This window comes from Cheilinus undulatus, linkage group 21 (genome assembly GCF_018320785.1).
Source record: "Cheilinus undulatus linkage group 21, ASM1832078v1, whole genome shotgun sequence".
Lineage (NCBI taxonomy): Eukaryota > Metazoa > Chordata > Actinopteri > Labriformes > Labridae > Cheilinus > Cheilinus undulatus.
In genome coordinates, this window is record NC_054885.1 from 6925472 (window position 1) to 6948257 (window position 22786).

A 22786-nucleotide genomic window follows, 5' to 3' on the forward strand; every position below is an offset into this window, starting at 1 on the left:
GTTTAACTTCTTTAATAATACACTGACCTGCACACAGCCTGAAAACAAACCAAGGCTTGCAGCAGAAATCCTTCAGACCTGGAAGCCTGACTACTGGGGTCTGACCTCCTCAGACTTGCCTGAAGGAATACAGAAAGAGACAAAAATGAACAAGAAACAAAATAAGAGAAAAGAGGGGAGAGGTTATGAAGCAATAGGCAAGCAAAACTGATCACATTGCAAAGAAAAAATATCCATCTTCAAAACCTGTCATCCAAAAAATATCCAAAATATAAACACTTCAGTGCAGACTGAGGTCAACTATCAGCCTGAGCAAAAACCAGCATCCTTTGAAGAATCGAAGGATTTTCTTTTTATCTGAAGCCTGATAAAGTCTCCATTAAAATTTATTATTTTTCCTATGATGCTCCTGCATCTATAGCTTTTTAGGTGTTTGAAATGGGTTATGTTTAGAAAATAGATACGAGGATACTGCAGAAGTTTCAATAAATATTCGATCCTCTATGATTAACTTTGACCATGAGAATCCTGATTTATGTACTGAGAAAGACCAATATATGTAAGACAGATAGGAAAAAAGGCCTAATAAAACAGGCATGCAGTGCCTCACGGGAGAATGATTTCTCTTATTGTGACAGGTCTGTCACATATAAACTCTGTGACATGTTTCAGATTATCTTAATTATCCCACAGGGAGAATCTGTCTGGTAGAAGGAGCACAGCGAATGTCACACTACAAGAGGACAAAATCAACAGTAAATCAGACCCAATTAAAATCAAACCAGGATGTGATACAAATGACACATGGTAAAAGGAAAATATCACCAGTACTAAAACCAGTGCTTGGTGTTTTTATGCCTCTGTGAGGTACACAATTGTTGAGTCAGGAAGAAGGGCTGTGGTGATTTTTTTTTTGGTAGTGTGATTTGTGTAAGTCTAACAAGGACTGACATACTGCCGAGCCAGCAGAGGTGGAATAAGTACACAGCTGTGATGGTACTCGAGTAAAAGTACAGTTAGTCTGGTTAAAATTGACTTAAAAAAACATGCACACCTACAGCCAATTTAGAGTGATCAATTAACCTAATAGGCATGTTTTTGGTGGTGGGAGGAAGCCGCAGTACCTGGAGAGAACCATCAGAAAGGCCATAATCAGGAAGCGAACCAGGGACCTTCTTGCTGTGAGGCAACAGCTCTAACCCCTGCACCATAGTGCAGCCCTGTTCTACAAATCCACTCAAGTAAATTAAAGTTTAATTCAAGTCATGGGTCATTTCTACAAGAGCCAGTTTTAACATGGAAGACATAGAAGGGGCTGGACTTCCCAAATACTTAATTTAACTAAATATTAAAATGTAATTATTGGGTTGTTTTTTTCTCCATCAAAAATGTAAATAATTTTTGCCTTTGGCAGTGAGATCAGTGCCAACCCCATAAACTGCAGCTGCCACCAGGGGGTGATTGCAATATTTGGCTGTATATTTCTGGGGCATGCTGTCCATCACTGGTTTTGATGCTAAAAGGCTGTGTTGTGACTGGTGGAGAAACAGTCTGGAGGCCAGTCTATTGTAGTGGTTCTCTGGTAGGAAAAATAAACTCTCAAAATACCTAAAGTGGAAAGGTGATTTGGAAAACAGACGCTTAAGAATTAATTCATGAGGATGTCTGCATCATATTCACCAACAATTACTGATGGGTGGATTTCTGTAAAATGGATCACACTTTAAGCAAACATTTAAATTCTATTGGGATTTTTTTTAAAAACATACAATAAATATCACGACATAATTTTCCTCTGCACATTTTCTGATTTTAAAAAATCTTCTGGGGGCCCGATGGGAAGCTGAGGTGGACCTGATGTGGCCCCCTGGCCACCTGTTGATGATCACTGGTTTAAGTATTGAGTAACTACTGAGGAGTTGTACAGCAAAATATGATCTTTAATTATTGACAAGAACAACAAGAGAAAAGACCTCCAATCATGTAGTTCAGGTAAAGTTTACACTTCTACAATAAAGTCAAACACAGCAAAGTTGTGAGTGTTAATCAAAGTCGTATAGAGATAAATTTTACACTTTAATCATGTCTATATTGATCCACACTACATATAGTAAAAATACATTTTTAAAGTGTAAATTCTTTTACAATATGACAGAGATGCAGTAGCTCTTGGAAATCTGTGGCAAGGTGGCTCTGCTCCGTCAAGAACAAAGCAGAGTCAACCTCATAATAAGGCAATGCATGCTGATGCACTTTTCATTCTTCAGGAAAGTCACAGCGGGCAACTCTAAGTCAGTGGATAACTTCACTGATGGTGCAAATCAGTCTAACATCACAAATAACAATCAAACCAGAGACATGAGCAAAAGAACCTCAGCAGATGTCAGCTGTTTTGAGATGTGATGTGGAATCATTCTCTCTCGATGTGCTGCTGTGTAGTCAACAGAAGAGAATAAAGTACGAGTATTGTACTCAAGTAAAAGTACAGTTACTCTGGTTAAAACTTATTGAAGTAGATGCAAAAATACTGACTTAAAAATGTACTTTAAAAGCTAATAAATTTCAGTAATTTGAGTTAATGTAATTTGTTACTTTCCCCTCCTACTAGCCAGTTGCAAAAGCTATACAAGTAATGAAATATCAAACAAAACAATGACAAACTGAGGGTGAAATTCGCTTTTTTTGTCTGGATCAGAATTTGGAATGTGTGCAGTTAGTGAGAAACACAATACCATGCCCACAGGATTTCTTTTAGGCCAAAATCCTAGTCTTAATTGCAACCCAGTGGCATGCTAATGCTTCAGTTATATAATCTAACACAACCTACTTACAACTTAATCCCCATTTTCTGTCTCAAAATAGTACTAAAATGGCTGGTCGCACAAGATGCTCTCAGTGCTATTAGTTAGCCTGTAAATCGGAGTAAAGAGCATTGTGGCAGCAGTTAGAAAACATGAATAGCATCTTTAACGGCTGCAAGTGGCAGTTGACTGGGCTATACTTTAGAGTATTTCACTGGGATTGTGGGCTTGAATCAAAAATGTTAATAATTAGTTACACCAGTTTGTAATTCTGGTGCAGACTACTAGGTACTTTGACTGATAATTACAAGCATCAGGATGGTGCAGGTGAACTATTTTGATGTAGAAAATGACAAAATTCAGCTCAGAAATGTGGACAATATCCTGCAGATAGGACTGAAGACACTATTGCTAGCACTGCTAATGTTAGCCACATTCTGCAAACCAACTTTACATCACTTACCCACTGCAATAGTGCTCCAGTCTTAAACACTGGTCAGTTTTGACTGTTTCCTGACTAGTGGACTAAACTCAAGATTTGCTTTCAACCAGATCTGAAACTAGTCTCTAGTCAGAACTCAGTGCATCATTTCATTAAATTGTTCAATGTACATTAAAATAATGTTAATCAGCAGAAATACTGCTGCTACTTTGCCCTTTGCACCAGTCATGTGACTAAAAACCATGAATAGCATTTAATGAGCTAAATGTCAAACCATATGAATGCCAATAGGGATGAACTACACATGTCAATAGCCAGAATTAAGGAGAGATATTAATATAGTGGCATCCATAATTACATACAGTAAAACTCTCTGAGGATCCTTACAAGATAAAGACTCAAATATCACACTTCTCCTTACCACTATCTCTAAAATGTGAGTTTTATAACTTCTAAATCGAGCATAAATCAGACTGACTCACAGAGCTTCGAAGATGAGCAGGACGAGGTGGAGTCAGCTCTGGGAATCTGTTAGTTATGGCCTCTATCAGCTCCTCTATCTGCCTGTACTGGACCGGTATAGACTGATGGTTCAGTCTGGAGAAATCAGAGACAGCAGCGACATCTAATATTAAATAACACAAAACTGTAAGGATGATTAAAGAGGCTGGGAGGAAGGAAATGAAAGGAAAGCACAGGTTTTTAAATTCATATTTGACTCAATGGCTTTGAATCCTATAGCCCAAGTATCTAATCTGTTTTTGCATACCTTGCAAGTTGTCATTGGTTTAGTACCTTTCCCTTTATGTCTCATGTTGTAGCCCAAATTCCTTAAGCTTGCATTCTGTCTCTCTGCAGTAAGCAGCTTACATAAAACGCTACCAAAATAGTTAAAAATTATTGCTGTGGACTGTCATGTGAACAAGCAAATTAATTAAAAGTAGTGCTTTACGAATAATTTAATCCTAATTGCAATGTCAGGATGTGTAATTACATAGCTGCACAAAAGACTGCAACTATTTTTGTATTAAGTAGCGCTTGAAAGGTTTATAAAAATGCCTGCAGAAAGGCCTTCAAGTTTACAAGAGTGCAACTACTGAACTTTGTAGAAGCACCTTTATTTTCATAAAAGGTATATATATATATATATATGAATATATATTTGAAAACGATGTTATTTTGAAAGCATTACTGTAAAAACATCATGTTTTTTATTTTTTATGCCACTGATTATTTGTATGTTTTAAATTGAGAAATATAAACTTTAAAACTATTGTTGTTCTTTGCATTTTCCTCAATGACCAAGCAAATGGACTTGTGATACCATTGATGTATTATTGGAATTGCAATATTGTCATGTTTAACTGTAGATGCACAATATTACCAAACTGTGCAATACTAATAAAAAGGTATAAAAACATAACACTGACTAGACAGTGTTTACTGACTAAGTATTCAGACATAGCTCAATCTAGCTCAATTTAAGACCTCTTTAAGACATTTTATAACCCTGAATTTTAAAACTCTAACTCAAGATTTTTGATAGATATGCAGAGTCTTCGTTTTAGATGTCCTGAAAAAAACCCTTCATTAGTTTAGCTCTGTATAAATCTATGCATTTCTACATCTGTTTGTTTTCTATTTACATGTGACATTTGTGCTTCATTCACATGGGGGTTAGTGTGTGTGCTAGCTTTTTCATTCATTCATTAATACTCTAAGTGTGAAACCAGCTTGAGCATCCTTGTATCTCCTTACAAATATTGTTGTAGATTTATGCATGTGAAAAAATGTGGATTGACGAGTAAAAAACATGCAAATAGAAGTGTTGTAGGTGTGTTGTGTATACCTGAGCAGGGCGGAGGCAGCACTAGCAGCCTGTGTGGCCACCAGCATGCAGGAGGAAGTGACTCCAGCTATTACAGCCTCTGAAACAGCCACAAAGCCTCCACAGCTTGGGAACAGACGTACATCATGAGGCTGCCTGTACACAAACATGATACATGCATTCCTTAAAGGAGACATATTATGCAAAAATCACTTTTTCAGGCTTTTCTAACACAAACATGTGTTCCTGGCCTGTCCACAATCCCCTCAAACACCAGAAAAATCCATTCCCTTTCTCCCTCTCTTTCTCCACCTTTCAGAAAATGTGTGCTGAAACAAGCCATTCTCAGACTTTGCTTCTGGTGACCTCGCCAGGAGCGTAAGCACCCGCCCCCAGGTTTGGTTGGCCCTCCCCCACTTGGAGGAAGGTCCCGCCCTCTTCTACTGATCCTCTCAACTACCAGCTGAGATGCTGGATAGCTCAGTGGGTTATCTGCTGACTACAGTCTGGGAGATTGTAGGTTCGAATCCTAGTAAAGTCCTAAACTTTGGATAAAAGTGTCTGTAGCACCAGGAGTGCTGCATCCATTTCCTGAGAGGGGTGTGGTCAGGGGCGGAGTCAGACAGCTAATTACCATTTACAGACACAGAAACGGCTTGTTCTGAGAAGGGCTGAAACAGAGGGGGTTTTTAGACGTACAAAAATCCTATACTGGAGTGTTTTTTCAGTAACAAATTTCACAGACATGTTTTGGGGACCTCTGAGACCAATATAAGCTTGTCTTAAAAGGGTGAAATATGTCTCCTGTAAAAAAGGAGCAGTGCGAATTCTAGAAGAGATGTAGAAATTACTACAGTTGGGAACACTCTTGACGATGAAGGGTCTGCTTAAAAAACGCTCATAGCACTGTGCTTTGACTTTCCAGGAAGCCCCCTATAGATAGAAAGATTCATGGAAAAACAATGAACTTTAGTTTGGCAGCAATCCTAAAAAGCGAACATGAGTGTGCAACAAAAGCTTTAGGCTAGAAAGGCGGAGGGTGAAGTGGTGCACATGAAGCTTTGCCGAGCAGGAGCACAGTTTGAACCGCACTGGTAAAGAGGAGATAAGTGAGAAGGCCTTCATATTTAATTGGACCACCTTGTTGAGAGAATTAGCTGAGAGAAAAGGGAGATGATAATTCAGTCTGCAGGCAAATGACCTCTGTGTCCTGCATAAACTAATGCTCATATTAATCGCACGTTACTACGGACTGAGATATAAACTGGATGACATGACAGCTCTGTAAAAGCAAACTGAAAACACTTGGGGCTCTGCCTCCTCCATGCTTTTAGATAGTACAACGGTCTAACTAAAAAAGCAAAATACGAGATAACTAAATGTTTCTCAAACATGGTTTCTCTTATTATAGTGAGTTCTTATCATACTTTATGCTTTATACTTCATGTTAGAGTTTTAAGTTTATGAGAAATTGAGTTTAATTTGTTTTTGATGCTATAAAAATGAATATAACACCATGACTGAGCTCTTTTGATGAATGAGGCTCCTGCAGCACTGTGTGCACCAAGATTGTCAGAGTAAAAGGAAGAACCGTGAAAGGAAACGTTACAGAAACTTGCACAAAAGTAACTGAACTTTCCATAACCTTAAAATCCTGCTTCAAATGAATGCTTGATCTATTCTGCTGATGACTGTACCCACCTAAGGGAGCATTGATGACTTATCAGGAAGTTAAATGTCAGATGAAGGGTTGGGATGTCAATGCAATGTGTCATTCTTACAACACAGACTCTGACTCCAAATACATGACATGTCAGCACCGGGTGTGACGGTATTTTTTTCTAACAAAAGGGGATTAATCCTACTATAAAATAACAAAACAGTAAAAAGTGTGACTCAGAGCTGTGCCAAAAATACAGACAACTTTTGCTGATGTGGGTTTTTGACAAAGATGCCAAGAAAGGACCAACAGCTGGCAGGCTGTTGTTTCCCCTCTATCAATCTTTGGCTTTCTCTGCAGATACTGGCAAGAAAACTTTGCTGAATTGCAATGAACCTATCCTCCTCCTCACCTACACACACTATTTTCTCACCTTGGGCAGAAACACATAATAAACAAATAGTGATGACCTATTGGTGTCGCAAAGATCACCTGAGTGTCTCTTGTCTGTGACGCTGTGCCACAACAGCTGTGGACTGGATCCATGTTGACACAACAGGAGTTGCATAGAACATCCTAAATAGCATGGGCGTGCATGCTTAATTTCAAACCAAACACAGAGAACACACACACATAGAATTACACACAATAGACGCAAACGTGCATGTGCACACTTGGTTTGTCATAATTCAGGGATTTAAAACTACCCATGCACTCCTAAAAGTTTCAAGAAAATTTCAGGCAGGCTGCCCCTGAAATCTTCCTGATCTGGTTCTTCATGTGTCCTTAATGTAATGAGACTATTCCTATTAGATGGAAAGGAGGAGAGATTCTCTGGAGGCAGGAAATTACTCAAATAGGGTGATGCAGAAGCTGTAGACAAAGTCAGTCTGGCAATATGACCCACTGAAATGTTTGCTCTTATATCAATGCTTCCTGCAGTTTGGCACATTTATAATATTAACAAAACAGCAGAGCACACACAGAAGAAAAGAAAACATAATAAAGCAGTTTCATGTGCATTCAGTCCAAGGCAGAAGTTCCCAAACTTTTCTAGCTCAAGACTCAAATGAGAAGTTTGCGCCTTCCCTTGAACTCAAACTTACAAAATGCATCATGTATTGTCATAACCTCCACATAAAGAAAGTAGAAGAGGAATTATGGATTCTTTTTTATATTTTTGCTTTGACACCATGGACAACACAACTTTTAGTGTCATTTAGAGTCAGGTAAAGCTTATTCTCTGCCTAGAGTGCAGTCAAGCCAGAGGGCACGTGCAGGTGTCACCTAGGGTCGCGGAGGGAGGGAGTGGGAGTGACAGCTCCTCACACAGCATGTGTTGCATAAAAACACCCACTCTATTTTAGCCTGACCTGACACGCCAGATGGATTTGTTTCACATCTATCTGGAAAACCTTCCATAGACGGCGTTTGGGAAAGGGCAGAGCCTTTGAAAAAAATACTCGGAGGGTGATTGGATAAACTTTCTGTCACATCTTTACGAGCCAATCAGAGCAACAAAACTCATGGCGTCGTAGCCCCAAATCGAGGCATGTTATCAGTGAGTACACTCCATAGAGAGCTGCATAACATGAACCATGGAGACTGTAGACTTCTGTCGTTTTTGAAAAGAAAACAGCTCACTGCTATTCTTTGTTCTTCTTTTGACGAAGAAATGTTGTCAATGTCTGATAAAAATGGCGCTTCAGCAGCATCCACACTAATCTCTTCCGCCATAATTGCACTGGCCTCTTCTCGCTGCTTGCTTATGTCTGCCATAACCCGAAAGCACTGCCCCTTGTCGCTGATTGGTCCTGCCACTTTCTAACCGGGACCAAACTGTTCAGATGGGAGCTTTGCATGGATTTGCCAGTAAAAACTCAGAAAATGGCAAATCCATCTGCTTTGCAAGGTTAATTTTAGCAAGGAAAATAAATTAAGTCATTTTTGTAGACATTCTTCTCTGCAATTGTGGGTAAAAACATCATGTCATCAGGTAGACCCAATCTTGCAAAGCTGAAACAATAATTTCAAGTTAGAGAATGACCAGACTAACAGGCATCATTTGAGGAGACAGGCATGGTTTAATTGTACTGCAAGCCTGTCAACAATAGTGGCCAGTGAAGAGATTAGATTGCGAGCTATAGTGGCAGTTTTATCAGAATTGGACATTTCCTTATCAAAAAGGAACAATAATCTGCACTGAAAAGCTTTTCTTCAAGGAAAGTAAGTGTGTAATTGCAAACTGGCACCACAGATAGTGAAAAATCCTGTAATAATTCTTTGTCGTATGTTACTTGGGCTGAATGATTTGCAAAAATGATCTAACTGCAATTTTTTTCCCAATACTACGAATTAATATGAGATTATTTTTAGGTTCCTCATCTAATGTGATGTTCAACAAACACAAGTAATGAATCAACATTTTTTTTCTTTTCAAATGTTTATTTTGGGCATTTTTGTGCCTGTATTTGATAGAGGAGGATAGTGGATAGAGTCAGTAACAGGGATGAGAGTGTGAGAGAAACATGTGGTAAAGGGCCTCAGGCTAGATTCGAACCCGGGCCGACCGCGTACATGGGGCGCACCTTAACCACTCGGCCACCTGCGCCCCATGAATCAACATTTATCACAACTAGCACAATATCAGATAAATTAAATAATTCTAAACACAACCTAATTGCAATTTTGGCTCACACAATTTAAGCCTCAGATCAATTGCTATTTTGAAGGGGATGATCATTTCTTTGGTATTCTTGTTTTACACAAGAAAAACATATACACAAAAAAGAAAAGTAGGATTTTTGTACAGAGCAAAAAAACAAAAACAAAAACAAAAACAAACACAAGAAAGAAACTTGAATGTATGTATGTACAGAGCATAAAATCTCTGCTGCAAAACATGTTTCAAACTGGTACTTTTACACATTTCAGGTTAAAAAAATATTCCACTATCTGCGATTTGAAAATTGCAACAGGCCATATTGCAGTTTAATCTAATTTGGGATTGATTTGCCCAGCCCTACCCTCCCATGGATATGTGGAACAGTCCATCTGGTCTGCCAGGGTAACCTTGAGTTTTTCTGTAAATTTCTTGATGGATTCTCACATCAGCTCATCTCAACTTTAATGAGAAGTTTATTAGGGAGCTGGCAGGAAAATTTCAGGCCAAAGCCAATGACCATAAACACTGGCAATATCAGAATGTGGCCAGTGTATTCATGCAGTCTACACAGAGCTTTCTCTCTGTCTTTAGCAGCAGATGGTGGTGAAAAACTACTGAAGAAAACACAAAGAATAGCAGACACTGTACTTGGTGTCATTTAGAGGCATGTTTGCCTCTCATTATGTGAGTATGAGGTCAAAGCCAGAGTAATGCCTGAAGTTTGGTAATATTTTAAGATAAAAGAGGATGACAAAAGTAGAGGAGACTGAAGACTATGCACTGATAAAATGCAAATCTGATGAAAACACAATTAACTTTCAAAATAATTTTAAGAGCAGGTTATTATCAAGTATCACAGGTACTACAACTGTTATGTGCTCTTCTTTAAATAAAGAAATGCTGCCCAGTTTTGATAAAACTGTAGCTAAAGCTGAATCCAGGGTTTTTCACCCACTGCCATTGTTTACCTGTGTGCTGTACAACTAAACTACACCTGAAGCGACTGCCTCTTTCTCCTCAAAAGACACTGACTGGTCAATTCATTTCATGAAGGGGAACAAGTGTTTATGCTTGAAGCTTTAAAGATGGATCTGCCTGATGACAGACATGGAATCTGTTAGCGTTACACAGTTGCATGTTGTCTAATAAGGTATCAAAGTATATAAAAACTGCTAACCTTAATGCACCTTAATGCACTCATACAAACAGAAACCCACTCACATGAGCTGTAAGATACAAGTTAAAGGCCAAACAGGGTAAGGTTCTGCTTGTCTTACTCTCTCTCATGCCTACACCCAAACACACAAGCTTGTTCAGCACTTTAAGGTCTCTGCTCTTGCCACCTTTTTTTTTACAGTCCCACTCTGCGTAAAGGACAAATTCCCTCGCCGTCTAAAACCTTTTATCCCCTGTATCATTGCTATGCGCAGAGTGGAACGTTCCATTAAAATCATGTCAACCTTGCAGAAATATGACGCTTTTTTACCAGCTTGTGATAAATTTTCATCGGCAACCCTGCAGACAGTTAATTCAAATATAATTAACTTTCCTGTTCACCATATTTAACATGTTTTAGAGGTTGGCCGTGCGTGTTGGTGTAGATGAAGCTGTATATTCTGTTCAGCTTGAGTACAAACATACTGTCGGGTAAAAACCATTCACGTATTTGTGTGTGTGTGGTTTTACTGTTATTACTACACATAAACTGAGCCATAAACTGAAAAAGGAGGGTTGCAGCTGCTATGTTACATCTTTTAAACTGCCACCAACTTCGAACTGATTCTTCAAATATATATATCAAAGAAAGTTCCTCGCCACATTCACAGGATGATTTCCCTCAACATTGTCAGGGTGGGTGGCTCAAATGTTTTCACCAAAACAATAAAGTTACATTACAGCTGTTTTCTAAAATTAAAAATCTCAAACATGATAAATGGTAACTAAAGCCTCTTTTGATGTGATTTTATAAACTCAAAAGATTTCTTTCCTCTCTTTAACTTCAAGGAATGTAACCAGACAGGAGCACTGCAGGATGCCCCCTGGTAACTGAAGGACACACAACTCTTCACTCGTCACCAAAGGATGATCAAGTCCCGCTCTCATCATTAAGTTGATCCCAGCCACTATAAACTCTCCACCTCTCTGAAACACACCCCAAACCATGGAAGAAACATCAGCCTCTGCCAAGGTCCAGATCTAACTGGACATCACACTCTGTGATCTTTAGTAAGACGCTTGGTCTGGGCAAAAATAGCTTTAGGGAGCGTTGCTACTGTCTGTTTTAAACTTGTATTTCTATTTTGCTGACTGTCGTGTCACATTTGCATTTTTTAAAAGCTGCTGCATTGTTTTGTCTCTTTGTCTCTGCCATTGTGAAATCCCAAAAGTGTGCCTCATGTGTGGATTGATGCATGGATGGAGCATGTGGAAGCATGGTTTATTTAGAAAGAAAAAGAACAACACTACCCATAATCCCCGAGTCTCACGGCAACATCTCTGATTGGTGGAGCCTGCTGTTACCTTCAGACTTCAGCTATTGGATGCTACTACTGAAGTTAACAGGTGGGGTTGTAACTGTTGAATTCTATAGTGATGACAGCTGACAAAGCATACGTTGCTGTGAAAAATAATGTTTCCTTTCCTAATAGTTTTTTTTTTGCCTTTTAGTCACACTTAACTGTTTCAGATCATCAAACAAATTATAATATTAGACAGAGATAACCTGAGTAAATACGAAACTCAGTTTTAAAATTATGATTTCATTTATTAAGGGATAGAAGCCATCAAACCTGGCCCTGTTCTAAAAAGTAATACGCCCTCTAAATCATAATAAATCATGAATTACCTGTGATTGACCACATTTCTTTGGAAAGCTGAGATCAATTTCACCAGCCAATCTCAGGCCTCCTTACCGTTAGACCTGCTGAATCCAGAAATCCCTTTAATAGAGCCTGTCTGACAAAGTGAAGTAGGCTACAAGGTCTCAAAAAATCAATACATCATGGTGCTATCTAAAGAAATTCAAGAACAGATGAGAAACAAAATTACTGACATCTTTGAGTCTGGAAAGGGTTAAAACACCAATTTTGAGGCACTGGGACTCCAAATCATGGTGAGAGCCATTATCCACAAATGGAGAAAACTTGCAATAGTGGTAAACCTTCCCAGGAGTAGCCGGTCCACTAAAATGACTCCAAGAGTGCAACGATGACTCATCCAGGAGGTCGCAAAAAAACCCAGAACATCATTTAAAGACCTGCAGACCTCAGTAGACTTAGTTAAGGTCAGAGTTCATGATTCAACATTAAAAAAGAGACCGGGCAAAAATGGTATCCATGGGAGAGTTCCAAGGCCAAAACCACTGCTGACCAGTAAAAACACAGAGGTTCATCTGACATTTGAAAAAAACATCTTGATGATCCTCAAGACTTTTGGAGAAATATTCTGTGGACTGACAAGACAAAAGTTGAACTTTCTCAAAGGTGTGTGTCCCATTAAGATCTGGCCTAAAACTAACACACCATTCCATAAAAAGAACCAACAGTCGAACATGGTGGTGGAAGTGTGGTGGGCTGGGGCTGTTCTCCTGCTTCAGGACCTGGACAACTCGCCGAAATTGACTGAACAATTAATTCTGCTCTCTATCAGAAAATCCTGGGGGAGAACGTCCAACCATCTCTTCGTGACCTCAAGCTATAGCACACTTGGGTTATGCAGCAGGACAATGATCCAAAAACACACCAGGAAGTCCACCTCTGTATGGCTTTAAAAAAACCAAAATGAAGGTTTTGGAGTGGCCTACTCAAAGTCTCGACTAAAATCCACTTAAGATGCTGTGGCATGACCTTAAACCCCTTATGACCCACCATAGAGGGCAAAAACAAAAATAAAATAAAATTGTGCTCAATTTGCAAAAAGACATCATGTTTATGAAAAATAAGCTATTTACAGTAGTGCAATCAAATCTCTGAGTGTGCCAGATGCTTTTCAGCATACAAATGTTTGCAGGAGACCACGCTGAATCAATAACAAGTGCAACTTGTTACCTGCAAGAAAACAATGCGATAGGTTCATACAGACAAAACTAGGGCTGAGCGAAATTGAGTTTTTTTTCCCCCAATATTGTGATTTAATACGCAATTATTCTTGGGTTAATCTAATGTATTTTTCATCAAAGTCAAGCAATAAATAATTCCATAAATAAGACCATGTGTATTGAAAACAATGAAATTATTTCTGAGGCAATTAATCCATAGTAGCATGAATCTGAATATGTGGGTGCAACAAGCTTTAAGCTATAAAAGAGGGGGCTGGGGTGGAGGAGGTGAGGCTGGCTACTAGCTAATATCAGCTGGGTTATGCAAAAAAATTGATTTATTAAACTGATATTTTGACACATTTCAAGTTAAAGAAATATTGCAACTTCTGTAATTTGAAAATTGCAGCAGGCCATATTGTGATTTAATCTAATTTGTGATTAACTGCCCAGCCCTAGACAAAATGTCATCATACTTCCTCAGTTCCTCGCATGCACGTAAAGTAGGAAGTGCTGTGAAAGGCAGCGATCTGGATTATATTATAGTATAATGTTTTTGATGTGTGCGCTTTTTACTGTTTCTGCAAAAGAAGGAAGGATATTTCTGGAAGGTAACAGTACTCTGGGACACACTGAATGTGTGATGTGTTAGTGTTACTCCTTTGGTTTTATATGCAAAAAGAATTACTGCTCTATCTCATTTGGTTGCAATTCAACCCACGGTTAAAGATAGATATGCAATGGGAGCGCCGACACTCCTGCAGGGCCACACAAGTCCACTGTGGCTGAATTAAAACAATTCTGTAAAGAAGAGTGGGCCAAAATTCCTCCACAGCAATGTGAAAGACTAATTTCTAATTATTACAAACGCTTGCTTGCAGTTGTTAACCAATTAACCAGTTATTATGTTCAGACGGCAATGACTTTTTTTCCATAGAGCCAGGTAGCTTTATATGGCTTTTTTCCCTTGATAAATTGATTTTATCATTAAAAACTGTATTTGGTATTTACTCAGGTTATCTCTGTCTAATATTAAAATGCCTTTGTTGACCTGGAACATATAAGTGTGACAAATATGCAGAAAACAAAGAACTCAGGAAGGGGTTAATAGTTTTTTACAGCACTGGATGGCCCTTGGGGGCCACATAATATGTGGAGGCTTCCAGATGAGCAAGCAGAAAAATTCAGTTGCAGTAGCACAAAATCTAAAATTCAAACACTTTGTACTCAAATGTCAAGAGTCAGGCTCCAACTGATTAACAATTCTACTTCATAGCCTTTTAAATTCTCAATTTTTAGTTGAAAGAAGAGTCTCTCTTTGAATAAATAATCCTCAGACATGTTCTTTATTACTTACCAAAACTTTTCTTTGGCACAAAATTATAAAAATGACTTCATATTTAGTTCTATGAAGAGGGACCAATCTAAAACAACATTATCATGAAGAACAGCTGCAGCCAACTGTGCTGCCTAATTAACACATAATGATATTTATTTGCAGCAGCTGTTTTTACCCTCCAGCAATGTGAAAGGGCCTTGCTGGAGGTGTAGAGAAGCTGAGGTGTAGTGACATAATTTGTAATCAGTGAGAAAGATTCTCAGTGTATGAATTTCCACAGGAGCTATAAGTCCAGTAGAGCAGAATAATTTTAGCTTCAGGACAGATTAAAATAAAACATTACAGATCAGCCTCACCTTTCCAGGATCTCAGTGAGCAGCAGCAGGCCTTGTTTTGGCACCTCCATGTTAGTAAGCTGCAGAGCCTCCTTCAGGCTGCGCACCAGGGATTCAATACCTAGCATGCAAACACAGGCTTGAGTCAACACTGCATTTGACAGACAGGCAGGTCATCCATAATGTTTTTTATGATGCTGCTCAGAAGCGGAGTTATGAGATTATTCTGCCTGTCAGTCATTCAGGGCTACAGCAGCTTCCTGCATTAAAACAAGTGGCATGTTCATAACTGTGAAACAGACACATCACACACAATCCAACACAGCCTAAATCAATCATGTCAAACTATCCGTGGCAGTGGTCATATTTCTAATTTACTGCTACACCAACTCTGATGTAGTGATCATGTTTTTATAGAGAACTTCAGCATAAAGTTAGGGACAGACAGAGCCGTTACACAAGAAATCCTGTATGATGTGAATTAATTTTTTGCATCAACAAATTTTATGTGGAACTTTGTGTTTCTGAGCCTTTGACAGCCGTGAGCCAAATACATTTCTGACAGTGTCAGAGCACATTTCAATCATCGAGCTATCCATTATCTACATCACTTGTTCTGTTTGGGGTCACAGAGGACTGGAGCCATTCACAGCTGTCACTAAGCAAGAGCGGGGTACACCCTGGACTGGTCAGTCACAGGCTTGACATGTAGAGACAACAGCAATCACACTCACACCTAGGGCTTAATGATTTGCAAAAATAATCTACTCGTGATTTTTTCCCCCAATATTACGATTTAACATGTGATTCTTATTAGGTTCCTCAACTTATGCATTGTTCAACAAATTCAAGCAATAAATCATTCTATATTATAACCTACAATCTGTAAGGAACACCCATCATACATTTAACCATTTTATTGCAAAATGAATATACACTTTAACTTGGCAGAGAAGGCTCTGCTCTAAAGATGCTCCCTGGGTTAGTCAAGCAGCATGCTTTGACTTTTCAGGGAGCACATGGCTTGAAACCCCTATATGGATAGATACATAAACGGCAATGTGCATTGAAAACAAAGAAATTATTTTAGGAGAAATTAATCCTCAGCAGCATGAATCTGAATATTAGGGTGCAACAAGCTTTAAGCAATAAAGGAGGCAGCTGGGGTGGAGGAGGCGAAGGTGGCTACATGATAGACACAGCTGGGGGTATGAACTAATGCTAAGCTTCATCAGTATTAAATAGAATGAACAAGTTATGTCTGCTCATACTGAAAATTTGATACCCATTTCTTGAATGAAGGGGATTATCATTTTTATGTCACTCATTTTGACTAAAACAGAAACATACATTGTCAGTGCTATTTCACCAAGTTACTGTTAATAATGAATTTGTTTCTTTTTTTGTTTTCTTTGTAAACACCAAGGGGCAATAGGCACTATGCCAGGCAGTGATCTGACAGGATTCCCATATAGGTAGAGGGTGTGTCATTGGGGTTCATGCACTAGGAAGGGAATACAGGTTTTTTTACCAGGTCAATGAGACATGGCATGAAATGTTTGTTAATTTTGTTTGATCTGAGTAAATGGCAAAAACATTGAATCCTGACTGGAAAATAAACTTTCTTATTGCCTGTGTACAACGCAACTGGAACGGTGCATCGTGGCTGTTTGTTAAAGTTAGTTCCTTTTGCTGAAACCTTTTTTTGTTGACAAATAGCCACTACATACATAAAACACGAAAAGGATTCTTGTAAACCATTTTTTAAAAATGGACACTTGAATTATTGCATAATGTGCATATAAACTCAGTTGCTGCAAAAAATAAATGTATTAAACTGCTATTTTTACAAATTTCAAGTTAGACAATTAACTTTGCAACTTCTGCGATTTGTAAATTGCAGCAGGCCTTATTGCAATTTAATCTAATTTGCGATTAATTACCCAGCCCTAGTCACACCTACGGGCAATTTAGAGTCACCATTTAACCTAGCAAGCATGTCTTTAGACTGTGGGAGAAGGCTGGAGTATCCGCAGGGAACATGCAAACTCTGCACAGTGTATGCATGTGCATGTGAAGCCCAATTCAGTCATACACTGACATTATTAATGCACCACTTTCCTCACTTTGCAAAACAAGCTAACAAGCTCTGTTTTAGGAGAAAAGTGAAAAAAATGGAGGAAGACACTTCAAGCATCTTGTAGGTGTCCCTCAATTCTCATTCTTTGCTTCTGTCTATGCAAGCAATAGAAAGTAAAACAGAAATGGGACTTTGGGGTAAAAACAGCATGTAGTCTCTCACTGCTGTACTTGCGGGCTATTGTGACACTGTCATAGAAAACAGCGGAATCAAGCTGATTTTGTTAGTGATGCTCACTTGCATCACATGCATCACATGGAGCTATGACAGCATTTCTGGATTACATTAAAAAAACAAAAATATACATAATTAAGATAAAGCCAGACCTTTGCGATGTCTCACAGCAAAATTCTACATACTCTGCCTGCTCTGCGTTCTGGGTGTGTAGCACTTCACTAACCCAACAGCAAGCAACCTCAACCATAGGAAGTGTGTCTCAAGCGCTGCACTGTGCAACACCATGAAGCCCCAAGCAGCTCAAGATCACAAGTTCAATACAATGTAAACAGCAGATTATTTTTCCTTCCTGGGGTTGATTTGACATTTGTTTTGACATGATTCCAAGACTTTTTTTTGCTTTCGCCTTCCGTGTAAGTACATTATGAAGTCAAAAGTTTGTTTTTTTACAAAATTTGTGGTTTAGTGGGGATATTCTGTAATTTTCCACCTTAAAGTAAACTTTTCTTTGTCACTGGCCCCGCTTCTGGGAAACACTGAGATAGACCTGAGTGTGTGCGGTGGAAGTGCAAAGATTGACTATAGAGGGAGCAAGAGGCTTCACTTGGTGCTTCGTGAACAGATCAAAACCAGTTGAGAACTCACAAGCTTTTTACTTGAAAGGATCATTATCACTGAGATTAAAAAGAACCTGTGACTTATGTCATGTCAGTTGAAACCATCATTAAATAAGAACAGAGCAGGCTGCTTGCTGATGCAGCAAGAAGGTAGCTGGTTCAGTTTGAATCCTCATCAGGCAAGGCCATACAGTACTGGCTCTCCCCAGTTACTCAGGCTTCCTCCCATAGCCCAAAGACATGCTTGCAAGGTTAATTGGACTCTAAATTGCCTGTAGGTGTGAGAGTGACTGTGACTGACTGGCGACCAGTCCAGGTTTTGCCCTGCCTCTTATCCAGTAGCATCTGGGATTGCCTTCAGCTCCCTGTGACTCCGAACAGAACAAGTGGTACAGCTAACGGATGGATGAATGGATGGGGTACAAGCAAGCCTAAATCCATACAATATGTCTCTTTAAGTCATCTTAACAAATAAATTTAAATGGCTGACTTAAAAGCTTTGGAAGCTTTAATGAAATGCTTGACACGTTTGCCTGCTAATGATTTGGTTTATCAAATTAATGCAAAAGTCTGCAATAATACAATCGCAAGAAAAAAAAGTTAAACTAAATTAGCTTTATGAAGTAAATAACTCTAGCAGAATTCTCTCCAAGGCTTTGACAATGTGCTGGCTGAAGTTTTGGGCCTGCAGTTCTATGGACTGTATACTTTGCCAGCTTTGTCTTTTATAACAAACAGAATGGACAACAATGAGTCTGGCAGTATCCAATGAATCATAGTGCTGCTAAAACAGATTGCAGAAAGAGGAGCTATTCTTCTTTGGGGAGTTTATTAAAATGATTTTTCAAGGTCAGACAAACTGAACAATGGTGTTTAATCTGTCACATTATCTGATCTCCATTATCCATCTTTAAGCAACTGTTCTGGATGGCAACCATAAAATCCCCCAAATTAAAGACACCCCTTCACATATATTACATACACCCATATAAGAGTAAGGGTGTTTCAAGAGATAGTTTTTCTCTCACCGTACACAGAGTGACACTGAGAGAAGAAGCGTGGATCCTCAGTCAGCAACACCAGACAGCTGTAGACAGACCACAGAAGCATGTCATCACTGCCGCTGGCCAGACGGTCAAAGAGGAACTCTGTGAGGGAAGAGAGATAAAGAGAAATGTGTCTGAAAAAAACCATGAGGAGAACAGAGATCCATTTTGTACACTGTGCAATAATTCACTGATACCATCATTCCCTCTATTAAAGGTGACATATCATACTCCTTTTCCACTTTTGAACACAGTTGGTCTCCTGTGGTCTAAATGAAATGTCTGTGCTGAGCTTTGGTCAAAATGTAGTATGGATCAAAGACCAGAGGAGGTTTTTGACACCATATGCAGCACCTCTGTACTATCTTTCTCAGAGGCAGTTAATGTAATGCATTAATGATCCTTTTAGGCATTTGGATACCAAGTGACTGCATTTTAGTACTGTGTCCATACTTATGGACAAATCATCCTCAATCTAAAATTAGAACTCACAGTGGAGCAGCCGCCTTATGAATGTAAGAGTGCAAGCTAAGCAGTGCCTCTTTAACAGCTTTTCTCCTTCCTTTTCTCATAAAAGTGTGTTAAGAGTATGCAATGATATGCTATTTACTAAATAAACCTTGTGGGACTTTGGTTGAGCTGATTTCTTTTGTTAATCAGGTCTGATCCAACTTAACACCAGGCACATATGAAGCACATAGCACTATTTCGAAACAACGCTACAGATTCTACCAAGGATAGCAGGATTATATTTTAAGGCCCACTATGGACACAGGCCCTAACCCAACCATATCTAGCCTGTAAGGCTCCAATTCCCGCATCAACTCCAGCACATTTCACTTGCCGATAACCAGTCTGTGCTGCTGGGGGTCAGTAGCCTAGGCCTGCCACCCTGTCTCCAATACTCCTGACCCCCATGCTTATCCCTGCAGGTGGTGTGTGCACAGGGCAGTGGCCCCATGTCGCCTTTTTGACCTGAGCCTGACCAGGCCCCGTGGAGTGAAGCCAGGCCCCCAGACTCTTGCCGTTGTGCTACCCCTACATGTCTGGCTCAAGGGGGCGCCACAGTTGGACTCCGAATCATGAGGGTTTTTCTGAATTGCTCTTTTTCTGGCCCCTCCTCTGAGACCAATTTGTCCTGGGAGACCCTACCAGAGGCCACTGCCCCCAACAACACAGCTTCAGTGGGACACACAAAGAGCAATCTTAGCGTAAGACTGAACTGAGTTGAATAATCTGGATCTAAAAAGGCCCACAATACCCCAAACAAAACTGGACGCGCATAAATAAAGTCATGCCGCATTCTGTTTACGAGTAGAATACATCCCACCAGATAACAGGGCAGTATTTAATGCATGCCAGTGCACGCTGTGTCTACACTACCAATACCAGTATCACTCAATTTGCAGTCTGAGCCATTGGATGTTAAACCTTTTTCAGCACACATTAAGGTGCATTCAATATGGTATCCAAGTGACCAAAATGGATATAAATCCATGTTAAGGCATTGTATGAACAGGGTAACAAAGCTGTCACTTCTAGTGTCTCTCTTTAACTGCAAATGAGCTCTTTCCTAGCCCTGCCACTCTTCTTTTTTAGATTACAGCTGCATGCTTCCAAAGCCATGGGTGCAGACTCCAAGTGAGGGCGGGGTAATATCATGACTCCCATTTTCAAAATTATAGGAAGAGCAGATTCTATACAGACAAAAGAATGGGTTGTCTGGTTTCACATTTTGTGGGTTGGTATATACTCCAGGTACACATTTTCATGATATCCCCCCTTTTGAATCAAAAATAAAATATTTTAAGAAGATAGAGTATAAAAAGATTGAAATTTCTATTCCAAACATGCACTCAAATCCATGTTTATTTATGAAGCATATTTAAACGATAAAAGCTGACCCCTGTGCTATGCAATCCTAACATAAAAACACATTAAAACACTATAAAACAAAAGGAAAACATCAAAACAAAGAGACAATAAATCTGTAAAAAAGTGTTTACACCATCAGTAAAGTATGAAACAGGCAAAATCTTAAAAAAGCCAGAAGATAAAAGTGAATTTTGTGGTTTGATTTAAAAAACAGTCAGTATAGGTGACAGCTGAACATGTAGAGGCAGAGCTTTGCAGAGCTTTGGAGCTGCAACTGGAAAGGCAAAAAAGAAATACAAACAGAATCCCTGCAGTGATGAAGAGACAAGAAACAAAGGAGGGCAACAGAGAATGACAGCAAGAAGGAGAGGTACACAGAGAGGAATAATAAAGAGGAGCAAACAGGTAAACAAAACAGGAGAATCAAAAGAGAACTTAGAGAAGGGGAAATTATTTGTAGAGAACAAATCAAAGAGTTTACAGCTAGAATATCCCAACCCTTGTTTTTGAGTTTGTGTGGTTGTGTGTGTGTGTGTGTGTATCACCTGGTAGGTCGGCCTTGATGAAGGGAGCGCTGAACTGAGAGGGAGAGTGAACCAAGACTGATGCAATACACTTCGCACTGGCCGACTGCAACGTCTTATCACCACTCAGCAGCAACTAGACGGCACATTAAAGGGCCTTTATTACGTTTCATCAATCACTGAAGCATTAAACAGTGACTTGTGTGTATACACTGCAATGCTCTATAAGCCAAGTTCTAAAAAAGTTGGGCCCCTGTGTAAAATGTCAATAAAACAGAATTTAAAGATTGTCAAATCTCATAAACCGATGTTCTATGCAAAATGAAACATTGAAAACATATAAAATGTATAACTATCAGCTTGTTTTGAATATTAATGGCAGCAACACTTCTAAAAAAAGTCGGGACAGGGCCATGTTTACAATTGTGTTTCATCCTTTGTCATGTCTGGAAAGTGAGACCAGTGGCCTGGCAGGCAGGCCAGTTCAGCATCTGCAGTCTTCTACTGTAAAGCCATGCTTCTGTGATGGATATGGTACGTGGTTCAGCATTGTCTTGCTGAAATAGCCAAGGCCTCTCCTGAAAGAGACATTGTCAGAATGGAGGCATATGTTGCTCTAAAACCTCTTTACTTTTCAGCATTGATAGTTCCTTTCCAGATGCGTAAGCTGCCCAGGCCATAGGCACCAATGTAACCCCATACCATTAGAGACTCAGGGATGGTCCCTTTCCTTTAAAGTGCGCAGGAGACTGCATGTATGGTTTCAAAAAAGAAAATGAAATTTGGTTCATCTGACTACAGCACAGTTTTGACAGCAGTGTTTCTCAATCCTGTTTACATATGGCTTCTTCTTTTCATGATCCAGCTTTACTTGCATTTGTGAATGGCACAGTGAACCGTGTTGACAGACAATGATTTCTGTAAGGGTTCCTGAGCCCACGCAGTGATTTCCCAAGCCCTTTGGCCTAGCAGGCCATTTATCATATCAACCCCCTTTGAGCATCTTTACATTGGCTTCCTGTAAGTTTCAGAATTGATTTTAAGATTTTACTCAATACTTTTAAAGCACTCAGAGATCTGGCTCCAATCTATGTACAAGAACTTTTAACCCCCTATGAGACAACCTTAGATCCTCGGGCGGGGGATTCCTGGTCATTCCAAAGCTGAGACTCAAATCTAAAGGTGACAGGGCCTTTTCTAGCGGGTACCCTCAACTTTGGAACGACCTAAGGAAATATGGCATGCAGAAACTGTGACATCTTTTAAAACTCATTTTTATAGACTCGCTTTTATGTGATGTC

The 22786-nt window shown here is 39.4% G+C and overlaps 1 protein-coding gene across 1 annotated transcript in view; it reads right to left on the bottom strand.

The window, feature by feature from the left end:
- The window catches only part of LOC121529509 (meiosis inhibitor protein 1), a 141991-nt gene that overhangs the window by 83615 nt on the left and 35590 nt on the right, over positions 1–22786 (bottom strand). Inside the window, exons 8-13 of the mRNA XM_041817425.1 lie at positions 21507–21621; positions 19069–19188; positions 15128–15227; positions 5093–5227; positions 3726–3840; positions 28–119 (exon numbers count right to left, since the gene is read on the bottom strand). Of these exons, the coding sequence (XP_041673359.1) occupies positions 28–119; positions 3726–3840; positions 5093–5227; positions 15128–15227; positions 19069–19188; positions 21507–21621 (677 nt within the window). The remainder of the gene's footprint in view (positions 1–27; positions 120–3725; positions 3841–5092; positions 5228–15127; positions 15228–19068; positions 19189–21506; positions 21622–22786) is intronic.